At 43.9% G+C, this 20071-nt stretch overlaps 1 protein-coding gene across 2 annotated transcripts in view; it reads left to right on the forward strand.

The window, feature by feature from the left end:
* Positions 1-19170, forward strand: part of Cab39 (calcium binding protein 39) — a 78387-nt gene extending 59217 nt beyond the window's left edge. For both annotated transcript variants that reach the window (XM_036173321.1, XM_036173322.1), the window contains exons 5-9: positions 3166-3334; positions 9761-9820; positions 12266-12331; positions 15953-16096; positions 16696-19170. In XM_036173321.1, the coding sequence (XP_036029214.1) occupies positions 3166-3334; positions 9761-9820; positions 12266-12331; positions 15953-16096; positions 16696-16884 (628 nt within the window). In that variant the 3' untranslated portion in view covers positions 16885-19170. The remainder of the gene's footprint in view (positions 1-3165; positions 3335-9760; positions 9821-12265; positions 12332-15952; positions 16097-16695) is intronic.
* Positions 19171-20071: the final 901 nt, after the last annotated feature.

Consider the following 20071-nt stretch of genomic DNA (forward strand, 5'->3'; position numbering starts at 1 on the left):
CCAAACCCCATAAAGTAGAACCTCTTTTGACAGTGATGACTTGGCTAGCTCCTGATACAGTCTGTCTGGGGAAAGCCAGTGCCATTCTTTGATAAGCCTTGTTATTAACTCAAAATAGATATTGGGTGTTGTATCAGGCACTTTCCTGTTGCTATACTAAAATAATCCTGATGAAAGCAACTTAGGAAGGAAGGGTTTGACTTTGTGATCACAGTTGGAGGATGTAGTGGGAAGCCATGGTGGAAGGAGCTGGAAGCCGCTGGTCACGTTGCACCACAATCAGGAAGTGACAAATGCTTCGCTCACTTTCACCGTTTTATTTAGTCCAAGACTGCAGACCTAGCTCCTAGCATGGTGTTGACCATAGCTGAGGCAGTCTTCCCACTTCACACAATCAAAATCCTCCTTCACAAGCATGTCCAGAGACTAACCTGATTGTTCCTCGCAGGTATGCTGAGAGGCTTGCCTCTTAGATGATTCTTGTGGACTGTCAGTATATTAACCATCACAAACATGTGGTCCATTGTGAACATTACTTTTTTAAATTTAAGTTGTCTCATCTTAGGCCACTGTATGCTCATTTGGTTGGCTCTTTGTTCTTTTGGTAGAGTCCAATTGTCCTGTGATGACTTCTTTGCTTTTTGCTCCCTTACGCATTTTATATGATTCCTGTCAGACCTGGGAGGTAGCATTCTTTAAGCAGCACTGTAAGCCACCTTTTAAGATACCTGTCATTGGCTGGTTGTGCTGCTAGTTCTAGTGTGCATACCAGCATTGGCCTGGATTTGGAAACAGTAGAATTTTACTGGCTATTTAATCTACTGTGATCTCTAGTCTAATGTTAACAGGTTGTACAGAGTAACTGTTTGCCTTGTACTCACTGGCTTATGGTTTAATCATTGAGACAAGCTTGACAAACTCCCATCAAAACCTGCCAAACTTGTACCCGACTGCATTACTTGTCCTGCTAGTCTCCTGTTTATTAGAGATAAGCAAGATTAATGGTGTGATCAGCTATTATTTTGTGAACAGAAATTTCAATCAAATAAGAGCCAGTCAGCATGCTGAGTACCGTACCCTAAGTGAGGCAGAGGAAGGCAGGCCTGCTCTGGTTGAGGATCCGTGAGCATATGTATAATAAAAGGACAAGGGTAGGGCTGCTAGGCAACAAGTTAAGACTGCAGGATCTCAGGGTCCGTGAGTTTGCAAGGGTCGGTAAAAGGAAAGGATCTTACAATTGGAGTTTACGTAGAAAGAAAAAAGCATCCTGATAGCATATCTCTGGTGTAAAGGTCCAGGGCAGGAATGAATACCATGTGATCAGCAGCATTTTATGCCAGGCTAGGAGATGGCCTGTCCCAGAGCAATGGATCCATTGAGGGGAAAGACTGGACAGTGAGCCCAGCAGTCTGTTTGGCTGTAGTTTTGAATTGCTAAACTAGAAATGCTGGCGGTAAACTTGTTTGTTGGGTGGGTGATTTAAGGCAGCACTTGAGCAAATGTGCGGCTGGTTAGAACCTTCCTGAGTGAAGGCAGCAGTGGGAATAGACAGAAGGAAATACAACTAAGAGACTTTAAAAAAAGGATGAAGAGTCCAGATGATTGCAAAAATAGGAAGTCTTGAAAGTTGGAGATTTGGAGCTAGGATAGGAAGAAAGGAAGTTTAACTGCACTGTCTAATGGAGTAGTTATTAACCATATGTAATGACTTAATTTTAAATTTTGGCAATTCCATCCCTCTTTCGCACTAGCCACATTTCAAATGCTCATGGCTTAGTAGCCAACATAATGGACATCCCACCATCGTGGACGGTCTATTAGACCAGGTGTTAGTGACAAAGCAGTGCTGCCAAAATGAGACCTGGGGGCTGGGGAGTGGGTCTTGGTTTGGAATGGAGGGATGAGATTTAGATACATTTAGCTTGTGTAGACCTTTACTTGAGGCTGTCAGAGACAGACGTTGGGAAATAGCCAGCCACTGTTCAGAGAGAGGACTGAGGGAAGGAGACTCATCGTGGTGGTGGGGGCCATGACATTGTGGGTGCTCCTTAGCAGGGGAAGACCTCAGCAGAAAGAAAGGGGAACCATCAGGGAGATAAAAAGGAGAACTGGGAAGAGTTCTATCCTATTTTTTCAGAGGTGGAATAGTTAGTGCTGGGGTGGGGGTGGGGTAACCTGGTGATAGAATAAATACTTACCCAGCATTCACGGGTCTTTGGGTTTGATCAACCAAAACCAAAAAGAGAAAGGCAAGCAAAGATCAGGACATTACACAGATGGAGCTTGGTTAGTCCTGTTTTAGCCAAGAGGAAGTCTCTGCTGGCCAAATAATTATTTCACTAGAGCATTGGGAAATGCTGACTACCAAAAACCAACCAAACAAAAAACCTATGGGAGCTTGTCAGTGGCAAAGAGCTAGAGCCAGTGAGTGTAGCATGGAAGATGAGAGCAGCCTGTCTGAGCAGGTATTAGCCTGCGGAAGGCAGCGGTGTGCTTGAGCAGGAAGAAGGAACGGCGAGGCGGAGCTGAGAAGAAAGGGAAAGGCTGGGTTTGGAGAGTTGTTGAGGAGGCTCCAGGGTCTTGGGGTCCCCTGTGTATTCTTATGGTCCCCAGGTTCTCTGTGGTGGAGATGCTCTGTAAAATTCTTGGAATGAGGCTTGCAGTTTTATAGAATTTACATGTTTATAAGAGTCTGGAAGTACTGTTTTGAGTGTTGAAACAATGAAGTATTAATGCTGTATATTTGATGGACCTATGTTTATACTGAATTCCTGAATTTGGAAAGAGTAGTCTGTATTACTCTTCTATTCAGTTTTTTGGTTCTTCTGGTTGATGTGAGCACAGTAGGTAAAAGCTAAGCGCTAAGCGCATGGATCGAATGGTCCAGGCAGATATTTTCAGACACAGAACTTCTGCTCTTGTGGTCTCTGCCATAGCTGGTTTTTCTTCATTGAAGGCAGCTGTCCATCTTTGCACACAGCTACAGGGTCCAGATTAAGTGACCCTGATGTGTACTCTTGAGAGAAATACCTTTTGTAACCTGCTGTGTGGTCACTTAGTTAGGAGTGTCTGAAACTTCTGTTGAGAAAGTTTGAAATGCTCACTTTTGCTGTTTTGAAAGATCAATCATATATGGCTTTTATTTGCTTTGTTTTGTTTTTACAGGTATGAATCTCCAGAAATAGCTCTTAATTGTGGAATAATGTTAAGAGAATGCATCAGACATGAACCACTTGCAAAAATCATTTTGTGGTCGGAACAGTTTTATGATTTCTTCAGATATGTTGAAATGTCAACATTTGACATAGCTTCAGATGCATTTGCCACGTTCAAGGTAACATTGAATTCTAAATACCCTTGCAAGTCAGATCAGCTTTGCAGTTTCCCAGTCTTTGTCTCCCTACTCTGTACACGACTGCCCTCTAGTGGAAATAAAAAATGATTTTATATGAATTTGTAGTAAACGCGCCCCCCCCCCCCTTACACACAAACCAGAACAGCCTAAAAAGGTGGAAAAATAAATTCTCAAATCTTATTGGAAAGGCAAAAGTCCTGTAAGGTCAAAAATTGCACTTTCCTGTTAAATCATCCACTAAATGTGGCATGGATAATACACAGAATACCCAACAGCCAGGCTTTCTCTTGTGATAGGGGAATTCTCTGCAGTACTCCCTTTGGTTAGCACTAGATGAGGTGATGTGATTGCCTCTGCTCAGAGGCCATGTTTTTTGGAATATATGTTATTAAATATAAGAACCACGTTCCGGATGGAGAAACCCACTGTTGTTGACAGGCCCACGGCAGGGTTCACTTCCTCACACCAGAGCATAACTGAGTCACAGCAAAGGAGCAGGATCATCTCTGCTGATCCTTCTGTCCCCGTCTGCCTTACTTACCTCCCTATGCCTTTTCATATACTGAATGCATGTGTGTGACCACACCAGTTTCTGTAGTTTATGGTATAAAAATGAAGCAGCAATCTTGTATTTTCTTTTTTCCCCTTGATATATTATATCCCCTTAAATGACCTTATCAGTTGTTGAATTCGTGTTTAGTATACTTACCTGTAGCTCACCCACACTCAGAAGCCAATGAACACTTAGACAGTGAGAAAAGCTCACTTCCCTAGTAAGAGCTCAGCTTTTTAATAAAGAGCACCTGAGGTAAGGACTTGGGCTCTGGGTAAAGTACATGTGTGAGGGTGATGAATACATTAGGACAGGATGAAGGCCTGGGAACTGGCCAGTAGGGTTCACCCTGGCTGAGAATAGTGTCACAGTGTGAGTGGTGCCAAGGGTTTATCTCCCAGAATCAGTACAACTTCTACAGAAGCTTTAGGTAAGACCTCAGATACATATATGTAATTGTCATGTACAAAGCAAAATGCAGTGAATTTGAGATCATAACATGGAGGGGTCACTATGATGTCTTAGGTGTCACCGCAGTGGTAGGATAGGACTCGTGATTAGAATGCATCGATGGAAGGGAGTGTCCCTTTCAGAAACAGCAACCCAGCATGAAGGGAGGTGTAGTAGCAGCACCTGTGTCAAGGAGAGTACCCAGTGTGGAAAGACAGCCAGGATCCCAAGAGTGGCAGCACTCTGGGCGCAGGAGGGTAAGGGAAGAGGATTGAGGAGCAGCGGTGGTGTGGGCGAATGCAGCCAGCCTCCTGACCACGTGGAGGATATGGATGACATGCTCCGGGCATAGATGGCCAAACTGGCTCCAAGGTGAGAAATAATGTGCTGGCTACATGCCGGAAGTGTGAAACCTGACGGTCTTGTGTGGCCTTGCTGGTCATTTCATCTCAGTTAGGTTTGCTTCTTCCATTTAACTCTCCTCAAGGAGAAGGTGGTGATGGAGCCACTGTGGGTAACACAGCCCTCTCAGGTTAGGCTAGCAAGAAAGGGAAAGGTCTGGCAGAGCCAGGCAGGTGGTGCCTCCTAGAAGAAAAGAAATTTCAAAAACCACTTTGGATTCAGAGGTTGCACTCCAGAAAACAGCTCTGAGCCAGTCTGGCTCTAGATTCCAGTGTTCCTGGTAACACAGAAAGAGAGAGCTCATGAGAGGCTCTAAATAGTGAACAGAGCATAGCCTATAGGCAAGACCATATATTTGCAAGGAAGAGAGAGACCTACCATCTAATCTCAGACTAGCTAAGTACCAAACAGATCCAAGCTACCTTATTCCCTGACGATAATTCTGGTCAGAGCAGGAGAACCCCTCCCTCAGGGACAGCCCAGCACTTTCCCAGCGAAGGTGCCTGTGAGAAGTGAGCAGGGCTTTTCCTTTTCCTATTTGTGGGTATCCCTCTGCAGAGGTGGCTTTCTGCATGTTGTCCTTTGAGAAAAGATACTCTACACAGTTTTCAGACATGGAGCTTGTGTAACAGGTGCTGTGTCTTCACCCTAAAACCATCCCCATCCCCCAACCCCATCCCACCCCCGCACCCCCAGTTTTTTGAGACAAGGTTTCTCTGTGTAGCTTTGGAGCCTGTCCTGGAACTCTCTTTGTAGGCCACGCAGGCCTTAAATTTACAGAGATCTGCCTGCCTCTGGCTCCTGAGTGCTAGGATTAAAGGCATGTGCCACCGACACCTGACTTAAAACCATCCTTTCTAAAAGTGTCCAGGATCCAGAGCTTGAATGAGTACTGAGCTAGCAAACCAGGTGGCCAAATACCTGCTAATGACCAGCAGGGGTTTATTTTGGGGATGAAAGAGATGGAGAGAGATGTTTGAAGCTGACAGATACTTGTATTTTTCAGACTAAAGGAGCACAGGAAGACACAGTAGAGCTTGGAGCTTGAGATTACACCTGTGACAGGTCTAGAGTGTTTCCAGAGAGATGATTTGTAAGCATTGAAAGGGAACCTATTTGCTGATGGCATGCATGGCTCACTAAGAGGGAGTTTAGTCTGCTAATGCTAAGAGCCCCCAGGTCAAGAATGCCAGGGGTTTTATTTGCTAGTTAAAAGTTACAAGTACATAGCACTGCCGTGGTGTATAGAGAGCAAGAAAGTTGCTGTTGACTCCTTCCTGAGAAGCTTGAGGGCATGATGGGTAGTTACTAGCCCTACAGGAGTTCTAAGGAGATAGATAGGGAGGCAAGCTTACAACTAACGGAGCAAATGCTTGTCCATAGCATTGATAAACTAAGCGCTACCACTCAAGGTGAGTTATGTAACATCTCTATGGGTTCTGCCATCCAGCTCAGCTGAACTTTTTTGGTTTTTGAGACAGCGTTTCTCTGTATAGCTTTGTGCCTTTCCTGGAACTCACTCTAGCCCGGGCTGGCCTTGAACTCACAGAGATCCACCTGGCTCTGCCTCCCGAGTGCTGGGATTAAAGGCGTGCGCTACCACCGCCCGACTCAGCTGAACTTTGTTAATAACCAAAGGGTGACTATACTCATCAAGTATGTAGACACTGGCAGGAAACTAGATCCTAAGATTGCTGAAGATCTTGAGAAGCCAGTATAGACCAGGATGAAACTTGCAGATAACTTGAGTATCTAACCTTATAAAAAACTTGGTGGTTGTTTTGCACCAGCTGAGGGGCCAAGAAATACAGACACAAATTATTAGAGAAGTCAGAGATTCAGAATTGTGAGTAAAATCTGCTATTTCAACATTATACTAAATAAAGCATTTAAAAGCAGTGCCAAACAAGCACAAACCACGTACTCTCTGCAGTAATAGACATTTTTAAGGGTCTTCTGCCATTCTATGGCTTTCCTTACACTGCTCACTCCTTGACCCAGAGAGGTAAAGCATAATAGTAGTAGTACTAAGTGAAATAATTACCAAGTACGGTTGTAACGAGACTATAGTTACCCCTATCAAGACAAGAGTATTATCATCTTTGTGAGAAAACTGAACCTGGAAATAGTGGTAGTCAGACAGTAAGTGCAGAGGCCAGAATTTGAACCCACGTAGACTGCAGAACCCACTTTTAAAAATTCTGAATATGCCCAGTGAAATCATACAATGTGGTGGCATCCCCAGAGTAACCACAGGTGAATGACATCAGGAGCAGTCCATTGTCTCACTTTCGAATAAATATTTCTTTCCACATTATTCCCAGGTATGCTTAGACAAATAAGTGACTTTTAGAAAGTGATTAGGGACTCAGAACCCTGTCATTCAAGGAGTGGCTAAAGGAATGGGGACCTGCCATGAGACGCTTTTGTATTTGAAGTGGGGTCTTGTAGAAAGTAGAGTACACTCAGTCTGTCTGCTCCAGCAGTTTCTGACAATAACGCAGGGACAAGTTTAACCCTAGCTCAGAGAACTTTATGACCCTGTGACCTCGAAGGGGTGAACTGCACAGGTAGAACTGAATTCCATGTTCTTGGACATAGTCAAGCATTAAGTGGGACCTAGGGCCATCTTACTTGCCAAGGCTCTTTGAAAATAAGCACCCCTTCTGGGAAGTAACAGCTCTTCCAGGAGCTCCAGGATCATCTCTGTCACCTGCTGCCTGGAGTTAAGGGACGCTTTGTGGTTTAGCCCATCTTAAAAGTTGCCTGCTCTCTCTTCTCTGCAAGACACCAGACACAATCCACATACCCTTTTCCCCAAGTTATGTTGGGGATGGATTCTTTTTTTGGGTTTTGGTTTGGTTTGGTTCGGTTCTTTTTTTAAAGACAGGGTTTCTCTGAAACAGTCCTGGCTGTCCTAGAACTCCCTCTGTAGACCAGGCTGGCCTCGAACTCACCGAGATCCGACTGCATCTGCCTCCCGAGTGCTGGGATCAAAGGTGTGCGCCACCGCCCTCTGTACCTCAGGTTAGACCAAGTTTTCTAAGATGCTGACCCACGCTGACCACCAGTCCTTTTCCCTTCACTTTTGCTACCACCTAATCTTACCCCAGTTTAAGGTTCCTTCTTCGTTCCGGGAGATGGAGGTACTGCCAGAGACTCTTTCTTTCTCCCCGTAATGTTAGCCAGCTCTTAGCAAGTACTCGTTTCCAACAGATCCTCTGCCACCTCAGGCCCTGGACGTCTTCACAGAAGGGTTTCATGCTGTTATACGTAAGGTTCAACTCCTGCCTTAGCTGCCTAAAGTACCCCCTTCGGTCCCATCCACCCTGACACCATAGAAATTTATTTCCCAGATTGGCCACAGTCTGAGTTCCCAGATGATAACATGTGGGTAGAGAGATGTTGGGGATCTCCCTTTCTGCCATGTGGCCCTTTTGTCGATCCCTTGCTCCTCTATACTCTAGACCTTTGCATCTTAGAGCAAATACTTTGTATTGACCTGTTCAGTACAAGCAGGCTGGGTTGAATGTCAGCACCTCTTAGATGCCCTCTCCATTAGTCTTCTGTCGACTGTGACCAGAGAGCAGTGGGCTCTGGCTGCACTTACTCAAATTGTCCACAAGAATTATTCAGACAGACACAGACACACACACACACACACACACACGCACGCACGCACGCACGCACTGTGTACAGACACATTAATTTCTTCTTACACTCACCCATCCATCCATCCAGTTTCTAAGTGCTGCCTTGTTAGGTATTGTTTTGAGGTCTGGGGATTCAGCAGTGGCTCATATATTTAAGCACTGTGGTACCTACCTACCTTGTGGTACCAAGCATGGTAGCAGGCTAAGGGGTGGAGAATGCTCTTTGACAGGCAGGCTTTCTGTTTTCTCCATTAATACCTCCCTTTGATGTCATTGTGTTCCTTTCTTCATTGCTGCCCTTGGTACTTGCTAAAGTACTGGCCACACTACTACTTTCCGTTTTGCCTATGACAGCAGAGTTTGTGGTATCTGCCAAGTGGAGGTCCTGTATGTAAAATCAGGCTGAGCAGCAGATGTGTACTTACTGAAGGTCTCTATAAAGTGATTACTGCATCTCCAAAAATGCTGGAACTGAATTCTTTTTTATTTTACCTGTTTAATTCTCATGGGAGACTTGGGGGAAATGACCAAAGTTTCCTAAACATCCTTATTTAAATGAGGGAATTCAGCACAAACCCTATCCAGCAGTTTGAGTAGCTGTAAATCTTTGGGGTGAGGTTAGAAGCCTTCTTAAAAAGCATACTGTGCAGAGAAACCCTGTCTTGGGAAGAAAAAAAAAAAAAGCATACTGTGAAAAACATTCAATGTCATGCTTTCCCAGACATGTCTTCAGATTTTCCTGGTTCGTTCATTGATTTATTTAATACTAAGCCGTTGCTATTACTGGGTAGTGTTTAGGTGCCAGAAACTTAAAGCTTGTAAAAATCAGCGTGATCCTTGTGTTTATGGAAGTGACAGTCTAATTAAGGGGGGCAGGCTTTTCTAAATAACCCCACAAACAAATGTAGAGTCACATCTATGACCAGTCAGCAAAGGTTTTCTGAGGAAGTGATGTCAAGTCAGAGTTCGGGGTCAGGAGCAGATGATTGGATACGCAGAAAGCCTCTGTGAAGCGAGGTTAGCAGGAGGTGAGCGACAGATGAGTTAGTTCTCCGCAGATCAGGAGTCCCAGTACATCTCCACAACGGAACTCAAGCTGGAGTGCTGTCCATGTGCTGGAGCAAGCTCCAGAGAGCCGAAATGAGGTATCTAACCCAGGGATACCAAGGTTGTATCAGGGCTAACTTTATGGTCCTGAGTAAAATTCATAATGAAATATTAAATACTGTCTACTAATATTTAACATCTGTTTTTCAGACAATTTGACACAGAATAGTTTAGAATTCTCTTTGCTAGGAAAACATTGATGGAGAACAACTATAAAAATACATCTTTTTCTTTTCCTAGGATTTACTCACAAGACATAAATTGCTCAGTGCAGAATTTTTGGAACAGCATTATGATAGAGTAAGTATGTGAAATATTTTAAATAACATTTCTAACCTTTTTTTAACAGAAATTAACTGAAGATTTGAGGTAGGTTTTGTATCAGAATATTTGACTCTACGGTGTTTGTAAATGGTAATTACTGCTTTACTGAAACAACGTGGAGTACTGGCTAAGTCTTGATTCATACACTGCCCCTTGCGTCTTTTCTTATTTTAGAAGAGGAAACGGTCATTTTTGCTCCTGACTGATAATCTAGTTAAGATGCACAGAGAATGTAGTCTGACTTTTTTTAACTTTTTCTTCCATCAGTTACTCTCTACAAACAGAAAGAGGCGGCAGCTGATGGATTTGAGCAGCGCTGGCCTGAGTTGGCAGGACAGCAGCTTTGCCCCTGTCTCCCTGCACAATCCTTGTGGCCATGGCCAAGGCTCTTACTGCTTGGGGGCTTAGAGATCCTCCTCATTCATAAAATGGGGACATTGCTTCCAGCTCTGTCAGTGTCGTCAGACGCAGCACCAGTGACCTCCAGAGAGCTGTCAGTGATCCCAGGTGCTTGGACGACTTCCTGTCCTTCAGCCCCACGGCTGCTCCAGGGCTACAGTGCCTGTGTTCATGCCTACTCGTCTGCCTCCCTCTGGAGGGCGTCTCCCTGTGTGTGCCACAGTTGTTCCCAGAGCTGATGGGCATTTAGAGACTTAGAACACCTGTCCACTTAAACCTCTTGTCCATCCCACAAGACTTGCCTTAGTTTTTTAATTCTCCTAGTAGTTAAATCTTTGCTGTTTTAAATACTGTGGATGGTTCATCATTTGCTTTCCTAGTCCACTCCATGATAAGGTTTTAGAGACAGAGTCCATGCTTCCTCGTGTGTTTCTTCTGCCTCTCCCGCTCTCCCAGCAGCATCATGGCAGGTAGCTGAGCAAGCAGCCTCATAAATAAATGACAGAAACATTGACAGCACTTTATTTCTGCCATGAGTGTTTGGACATGGGTGTTTCCTTTTGTGTGTGTCTGGTTTGAGGCAGCAGCCTTCATTGCATTGGGGACTTACAGGCTTTCACACAGTGGTTCTCAACTTGTGGGCTGCCACATATCCTGCTTATCAGATGTTTACATTATGATTCCTAACAGTGGGAAAATTACAGTTATGAAATAACAACAAAAATTGTATGGTTGGGGGTCACCACACATGAGGAACTGTATTAAAGGGTCACAGCATTAGGAAGGTTGAGAACACTGCTCTCCCTCTATCAAACTGCCTGAGTCTGGTTTCAGGTGCTAGTAAGACCAAAGGCAACTGCTTTCTTCTCTCTCTGGCCTCTTTAACCTCAGAATAGCACCTGCCCACTGAGAGTGTGTGCCCTTCTGATGCGAAAGCTCATGCTAGAACATTATAGTCGTTAGTAATTAGTACCTTTATGACTACATGTTACTATCTTAATTTAAAACCTCCCACACAGACTAGCTTATTTAAAGAAACTTCCTATAGGCGATGAAGTCTGTTTTAATGTTGAAGTAAAATAGTTTCCTAGTGGATGTGACATCAGCTAGTAAGATTTTAGAAAGAAGTATATGAGACAACTAGCAGAAGTGTTTGGAGTACAGTCAGATCTGAGGGAGAAGGAATGTGAAGTCCCAACAAAAAGTACATGCTCCTAAAATCTGACCACTTAGGTTTTTTTGTTTTTTTTTTGTTTTGTTTTGTTTTTGTTTTTGTTCTTGTTTAATGACTAAAACATGGGGAGAGCAATTAGTTAAAAGACCAAAAGATGTGTACTGGTTGCTCCAAATTTTCTGTTGACATTCTTGAAGGGGACTCAGATTGCCTGGCATGGGTTGGCTTTAATGGCTCCTACCCTGGTGACATGTTCTTGTTGGTGTTGCCACTTTGAAGACCTGGTGGGCTCTTGTCAGCTCTGGTTTACAGCTTTGCACTCTCCAGTTTCTCAAGCGATGACTTCCTTGTGTTTCTTCCAGGAATATCTTTTCCTCTGCCTGTTTCTAAGCAGTGCTGCTTCATTCACATTGGAACCCAGTTCTCACCTTCCCAGACCGCTACCTAACACACTGCTGGGGTTTCCTCAACTTTATACCTTGAAAGAACAGTGTTATTTTTCTCTTTGTTGTTTAGATGAATTGAGTCCCTGTATATAAAATAAATAGGAATTTTCTGGTCTAACACGGAGCAATGAGTGTGGAAACTGTGAGGAGGAGTTAGTGCTTTATGCAGATGATTTAGGGTGCAGAGGAGGACTTTGTCAGAGCAGTCTCTGGATCTTGCTAGACCCTGGAGGGACCAGTCCCTTGAGCTCCCTGCATAGAGGAGCGGCACAGAGGAAGGAAGGTCTGACACCAGTGTCAGTAAGAGCGCGGGCCTTTGTTGATGTTCAGAGCCGGCCCTGAACTTTATAATGTTATCTCTCCTCCTTTTCCTTAACCTTGATGTATGTTTTCTGGTCTCAGTTTTTCAGTGAATATGAGAAGCTACTTCATTCAGAAAATTATGTGACAAAGAGACAGTCACTGAAGGTATGTCTGATTCTCTTTCTTGTGTCATTTGTTTCTCTTCATTGTGTATTTGCAACTTGAATTTGGAGAATCAGGGACATGCTAATGTTGGTTGTAGACCTTTAGGAGAAAATACATTTGTGATTTGCGAGTAGTCAGGACTTTTGCAGAGTCTGGGATTTATTAGTGATTTATGTGGGGTAAATGCCCACAAGTTTGGGGTTTATTAGTAGTCTATATGGGGTAAATGCCCACATGTAAGGCAGAGGCATCAAAGGAGAATATGACAGGAGATGGAGGAGGATTTTATCTCCTAACAGTGCAGTGTTTTAGATTCTGAAACATAGGGATTGAGGTTTTTATTGTGCTGGGCAGTGGTGGCATGCGCCTTTTTTAATCCCAGCACTCTGGAATCAGAGGCAGGTGGATCTCTCTGAGTTCCAGGACAGCCATAGCTACACAATGAAACCCTATCTCGAAAAACCCCCCAAGAAAAGAAATTTTTGCTGATTTTTGGTTTTGAGACAGAGTCCTGCTATATAACTAAAATTGAGCTTGAATCCTTCTGTCTAAGCCTCCTAGTGAAATGACAAGCATGGACTTGTAGCTGAAGTTTTCTCCGGTCCTTTTTGGCCCACGGTCAGGACAAATCTCTCTCACCCGCTAGTCCTGCAGGTGCTCAGACCCAACAGAGTAAACACACAGAGACTTGTATTGCTTACAAACTGTGACCGTGGCAGGCTTCTTGTTATCTAGTTCTTCTATCTTAAATTAACCCATTTCTATTAATCTATACTTTGTCACGAGGCTCGTGGCTTACCGGTACTTTACATCCTGCTCCTCATGGTGGCAGCTGGCAGCATTTCCTCCTCTCCGCCTTCTTGTTCCCCCAATTCACCTCTCTGCTAGTCCTGCCTATACTTCCTGCCTGGCTACTGGCCAATCAGTGTTTTATTTATCAAACAACCATAGCAATACATTCACAGCATAGAGAACATCCCACAACGTGGACCATCATGCCTTGCAGAAACATACTTTTAAGTGGATTCGTGCCAACTAGATAAAGCATTCTGGGCGTACACCACATGTGGTATAGACTTGTCAGTAAGGGTTGGGGGCCAGCATGTGAATAGTGAAACTGAAATGCGTAGCTTTGCTTGCTTTTATCAACACAGGATATGGACAATTCCATTTGAACCTTAATCCTGCTAAATGTAAGATTGAATCGTTGGCAAACTAAGGCGTTGGGAATGTAGCTCAGTGGGCCAAGCACTTGCTGTGCAAACATGAGGACTAGAGTCAGATTCCCAGCACCCACATGAATGCTGGGCAGCCATGGCAGTCAGCCTGTGCTTGGGTGGTGGAGACAGGAGCCTAGATCAAGCCGGCTTGCTAAACCAAATCAACAAACTCCAGGTTCGAGTAAGGCATTCTGTCAATATGGCAAGTAGAAAAGTAGCTAAGGGAGACACAAGTATTGGTCTTTGGCCTACACACACACACACACACACACACACACACACACACACACACACACCCCTATCCATATACAGCCACACGTGTGCCTACACACATCAGCATGTTTGTAAACTGCACACATACAGCTGGCAAACTATGGCCTATAGTCCAAACTCAGCTTTTGTAAATAAAGTTTTATAGGAACACAGACATTTATTTATACATCGTCTTTGGCTGTTTGAAACTGTATCAACAGATTTGAGTAGTTGTCACAGAGAGCATATGGCCTACAGAGTTTAAAATGTGTGTTGTCTGACTCTACAGGACAGCTGCAGACCTCTGTATGTCTTATGGTGGTTATTAACTATGTAGCAATACATCCAATTTTGTCAGAAAGTTAGTTCTGCAGGAACTGGAGGTGGAATTCCAAGGATTTAGAATCTCACTGAAATGTTTACTGGATATATTTTTAATTCCATTTTGCTCAGAATTCCTCAAAAGTACCTGATTTTGTATTGATGAGACACTATTCCTTCCCTGCTGGCAGCAACTTTATATCCCTGGATAAAACTTCATTTTCAGTGTCCAAAGCCTTTGAGTTCTCAGTCATCTTGTTTGAGATAATTAAACTTCAGCTAGTCTTGATTCAGAATGCCTATAGCTTCTGTGATAGATTGTGAACACAATGAAAGCCACATCCGGAACACCCACTGTGAGTCTTCATAGAATGCAGGCAGGCATAATTGAAAATTAGTGATTATAGGACTCAGAGTGATATGAAGCCTGAAGTTAGTTGTTAATTATAAAAATTATTATATTGCTGGCACAAGCCTTTAGTCCCAGCACTCAGGATGCAGAGGCAGGTGAATCTCTTGAGTTCAAGGCCAGCCTGGTCTACAGAATGAGGTCTTGGACAAGAATTATCACACTGCACTTCCGCACTTCAGTTATGTGGGGAATGGGGCACATGTGGAGGTCAGGGACAAGTTAGGCAGTCAGTTCTCTCCTTCCACCACATGGGTCCTGAGGAATGGAACTCAAGCTGTCAGAGCCTTGATAGCAAGCGCCTTTACCCAGTGAGCCATTTATCAATTCTTTATGAATCTCAGGTAGCATAGATTTGTTTTCCTGACCAACAGATTTGGGGTGGGGATATGAATACAGGTACTGGAGGGGAGGCCAAGAGAACATGTGAAATCCTCCTGGAGCTTTGGTTACAGACAGTCATGAGCAGCCCACATGGGTGATAGGAACCTCTGCAAGAACAGCAAGTATTCTTAACCACTGAGCCATGTCTCCAGCACCCCAGTTTTTGAGTCTTGGTTTTTGGTGTTTGTCTTTTGTAAGATGAGAAGCTGTTTACCTAGAGGTCAGTTGTTAGGAAATGTCAAATATCTAGAGCTCATCTGGGAACCAGGTTGGTTGCTAAAAAAGCAGCTGCCATGAGGCACAGTTCTGTGTTTATGTTCCCCATATGATCACACTTGAGTGTCTGGCTGCATTCTCTAGAGGTCAGTACCATCCCGACCTCATTGTATACATAGTGAAGATAACGCACAAAGAAGGCAAGTAACACTCCAGGTTACATGTCTGAACCCAGGCAGGCTGGCACAGGACATGCTTTACTCTCTGCCTCGGTCCACAAAGATGATGCTGATGCCTGCTCCTAGCAGGGTACACAGCACTGGACACACTGGGCCTCAGCTTGAGCTCAGCATGAGACCACATGGAGGAAAATCTCAACTGAGCAGTAACTGTTGGCACGCTGTGAGTTTACATGGTCTATCGAGGAAGCACTGGAACAGGTAGAGATAGTCTCAGCTCGCTGCTGTAGTTCCTTAACAGTCAGGATTGTTGAGGAGCCTCCGCTGGACATACAGCTTTGTGAGGCAGATGTGAGAAAATGAAAACTTTAGCATGTGTTTAGGCAGACATCATCCTTCCTCTTGGAAAGCCCTGCTAAATATAATTTAAAATGTGTCTGGGAGAGGGGCTTAGTTAAGATTAATGAACAGAAATTCCTAGTACCCTTTGTTCTGACCACTTTCTTGGGTACTGGTTATTGTGGTGTTCATTTTTATTTTTGCTGTTTCTTGAAACCTGTCTCTAGTCTATTACTATAAAATGGGTTGTTCAATTTTTTATTTGCTTTAAGGCTTACTGATTTAATAAATGTGTTCTCAGCTTCTTGGTGAACTGCTATTAGATAGACACAACTTTACAATTATGACGAAATACATCAGTAAACCTGAGAACCTCAAATTAATGATGAACCTCCTCCGAGACAAGAGCCGAAACATCCAGTTTGAGGCCTTTCACGTGTTCAAGGTAGGCTACACTGCCAACAGTGCTCTCCTTCAAAGCTGTTCATCACAATTCCTAAAGGACTGCCTGATGATGGTGACCAGTGTGGTACTCAGTTCAGAGTCTAGACAGAAGCTGGGACCTGGAAATGGGCGGGCCGTTTGGACTGGAGACTAAGGAAGTAGAGTAGAAACAGCTTGCACAGAAGGTTGTTCAGAGAAGTGTTTCCCTTGCTGCCCTCCTCCCCCACTCACCCCATCTGAGGCTGCTCTCCCAGTCACAGGCTATCTGCAGCTGATTGAGGGCAAATGCAAAGCCAGAAGTATTGTGTAATGCTTTGGGGATGGAAGGGGATTCCTCTTAAGATCTAATCTAGCGTCTTGTGCCCAGAAATAATTTATTTGATTTTAAAATCGAAGCCATTATGTCTCCCTAACTACGTTGGCAGAATGAGCTTGGCAGTCTTTGTGCTGAAACATGTAATCATTATTATTCCTCTGTATCGTGTAAAAATAAGCTCTTCTAAATCAAAAACCAATTACCTGCCCAGGTAAGGTTTCTGTCTGCCCAGGAGCATGCTTCCCTGAATGCTTCTCTGACAGACATGGTTTTCTCTTACACAGGTGTTTGTGGCCAACCCCAACAAGACACAGCCCATCCTAGACATCCTCCTCAAGAACCAGACCAAACTCATTGAGTTCCTCAGCAAGTTCCAGAACGACAGAACGGAGGATGAGCAGTTCAACGATGAGAAGACCTATTTAGTCAAACAGATCAGGGATTTGAAGAGACCAGCTCAGCAAGAAGCCTAATTCCAATAAACACCTTCAGTATCCCATCCAACTTGAGCACTTGCTGTTAGCTACTCAGCATCAGGCACTCTTATCGATTCATGAGGAACATTACTGCTAATCTGCTGTTAAGTGAACGGTTTTCATTTTACCTTTTTGTTTTTCAGTCCAGGTTGGAGAACGTAGCTGTTGCTGCTGCTTGCACATTAGAGCGCACGTGGCCTTTCCCTTGATCTCTGTGTCATTTCAGAACTCACAGACTCCATTTGCTCCAGGAGTTCTAAACATGGCTGGGTTCATGAAGGCAAATGTACAATGAAAGCGACATCAGCTGACACCTGTACATCGGCACTGCTCTTTGCAGATCTCTGCAGTATGGCATGGGTACACCTGGCATCCCAGAACCAGATCATCCACCATCGCCAAAGGAACATGGCGTGTACAGAGATTTTTGGAGATCAGAGGGGAACTGTATCCAGTGTGAGCTTTGGGGAACATAAAGTTGACATGCAAATAAATTGATACTGAAACTTAGCAACTTCTCAAGTGTGGAGCTTCATAAGGTCATAAGGAAAGTGTATATATGCTTTTCACAGCTTTCTAGAACTTTTTGACATTTGATTTTCTTGAGACTCGTGAACCTGGATGTGTTGAAAGGAGGTTTAAACAGTAGAGCTAGCAGCGACACCTACGTTCCATTTCAACACTGCTTATAGGTTCCTTTTGTATATAATTCTTAGAATGCTCATTTCCTTTAAATCGTTTAATTTGTACAGCAGAGGAATGTTATTGTAGTAGTATGTAACTATTACCTGAGTTTTGCAAAAAAAAAAAAAAAAATGCTCATATGTAATTGAATACTTGAGATCACATGAAAATGCTGGTTTTACCATGTAAGGATCACAGCACTAAAGGAAAAAGAACCAGTAGGGCGCTGTTGTCAGGTGGAACTACAGACCTGGAACTCGGTCCACTACATGGACTTGCAGAATATTGGCCTTATTCATTTAAAATGAGTCCTAAGATTGCCATATGTATGAATGATACAGATTATGCTAATAATGCTGATTCTTTGTGGGGTTGAGGGGCCTCTGTAGAGCACCCTTTCTTTCTTAGAGTAAGTAATATCCAGTACAGTAGTCATGAAACTGAATAATTAAAACTTTGGCTTCTCTTAGGAAAAGAAGAGCCCTAGTCCTAGGTGTCCTCTGGGGAGACTGATTGTTTTAATGTCCTTTTCCTTAATGCTGCAAATTATCAGTATTTATAAAGCAACTGATTTTGCACCACTTTTTTGTGACTGTGACCACAGCAGAACAATATCTCCTAGACTCTATCTACATAAAGTGACTAGAATGGTGTCTCCGTGACACACAGATCACAACTAACAACTTAAAATCAGAGTTTGCCCGATCCAGTGCAGCATGGCTGTAGCTGACTAAATAATTGACATCGTTATTCTTTGCTAGCCTCTCTTACTAACTGATTCATTGACCAGTAAAAGGAGCCTCCCAGCTGGGGTTTTAGCAGGTTTTAAGGTTTCCTTCAAGGAACACAAGTCAGGAAAACCACTCCAGAAGGTACAGGTGTGTTCTGTTTCATTGAGATGGCAGTCTACAATGAAGCGTGTCCAAGGCTCTCTCCACCAGGGTGTGTGTGAGAGGGAGAGGAGAGGAAGAATTCATGTTGGTAGAAAGAGGGAAAGCATTCAATCTCCTGGACAAAGAAATCCTTGGCAGGAGGCAGACTCAGCCGAGCTGACCCAGTCCTTGCCCTCCAATGCTGTGAACTAGGATTTAGTGTGACAGCAGTCCTTACACCAAGTGGAAGGGTGTCTCCTTGCCAGCTAGCTCTTAGAACTTCAGGCAGAAAAGAATTTTCCACTTGGGCAAACATGAAATAGTGCTAGAGCCCTGGTGTGCAAGATGAAGTGCGGTGTGTCAAAGAAATGTGTGTTACCAATGCATTGGAAGCTGGAGGCAGAGAAGACTTCTGGATTGTTTTTAAAACAAAACAATGTGAAAACATTCAAAATTGAAAAGTTGAATTTGGTGTGTGATCATTTACTAGGTTCCTATTACCAAAACAATTCTCCTGGGTATGGTTTCTTTGGTGTTATAAAGGGTTAATTTTACTTAAGGCAGTTACTTAATGTAATTTTTTTAAAACCCTTTTAAAAAAAAGTGGGAGGTGTATACAATTGTTAATGACATGGAAGTGTTTTCTTTCTCCTGAGGAAAAGTGAATTTCTTATCAGAATATCTGGCTGGCCCTGTAATTTAAATTAAAATAAAATTTTGGAGAAACTGCCTTGTGATGTCCTTTAGACAGTCACATTATGTCACTGTGGAGAGTCCCATCAAGAGACACAAGCACACATTTTGTTAAAGACTGGGCAGGAAACAGTTAAGTCACACTCTTTGCCTACTCAAGAGCTGATGCACCCGCCATGCAGTTTCCCAGCTTGCTCCTCTGTACAGCATGATGTTCACGTCACATCACCCTTCCTTGTCTCTCCCTGTTACACACACACACACACACACACACACACACACACGCTGCAGGTCGACCAGACACCCTCTGCTGCTTACCTCCATCCTAGTCTGAAAGAACTAGAAGAGCTCATAATCATGGAGTCCCCAACGGCTGCAGTGTTCCATAGTCACCCCACAGATGCACAGATGCCAGTGAGGTCCTTTAGAGGAAGAGGACAGCATGATACACTGCCTCTCCTGACCATTGGGAACGAGTTAAGATTCCCAAAGCCAACTGCCTCCCCAAAATTCAACTGCTAGAAAGACCTCGGAAGTGGTGTGAACACGTCCACTTCCACTTTCTGCCATGTGTGACCATCCGTTTTCTCGGAAGGTTTTTTTCTTCCCCACATGCCTCCAACTCAGCACTAGAGGCCGAGACTATTTGCTAAGGCCTGGAAGGTCTGGGCCTCCACAGATGTCTCCTCGCATTCACACTGCCTGGAGGGGCCAGGTGATTGTGACCCGTCACCCACAGAGACCTCAGAACCCTAAATGTCTGATTTTCCTTTGTGCCTGTCCTGGAGAGCCCAGTCATGTGCGCGCGCGCGCGCGCACACACACACACACATACACACACACACACACACACACACACACACACACACACACCCCTCAGCTTCCTAGACAAGAGGTTATATCCTCTAGTTATTTTTCTTTCTGCCGTAGAAGTG

The sequence above is a fragment of the Onychomys torridus genome, chromosome 23 (genome assembly GCF_903995425.1).
Source record: "Onychomys torridus chromosome 23, mOncTor1.1, whole genome shotgun sequence".
Classification (NCBI taxonomy): domain Eukaryota; kingdom Metazoa; phylum Chordata; class Mammalia; order Rodentia; family Cricetidae; genus Onychomys; species Onychomys torridus.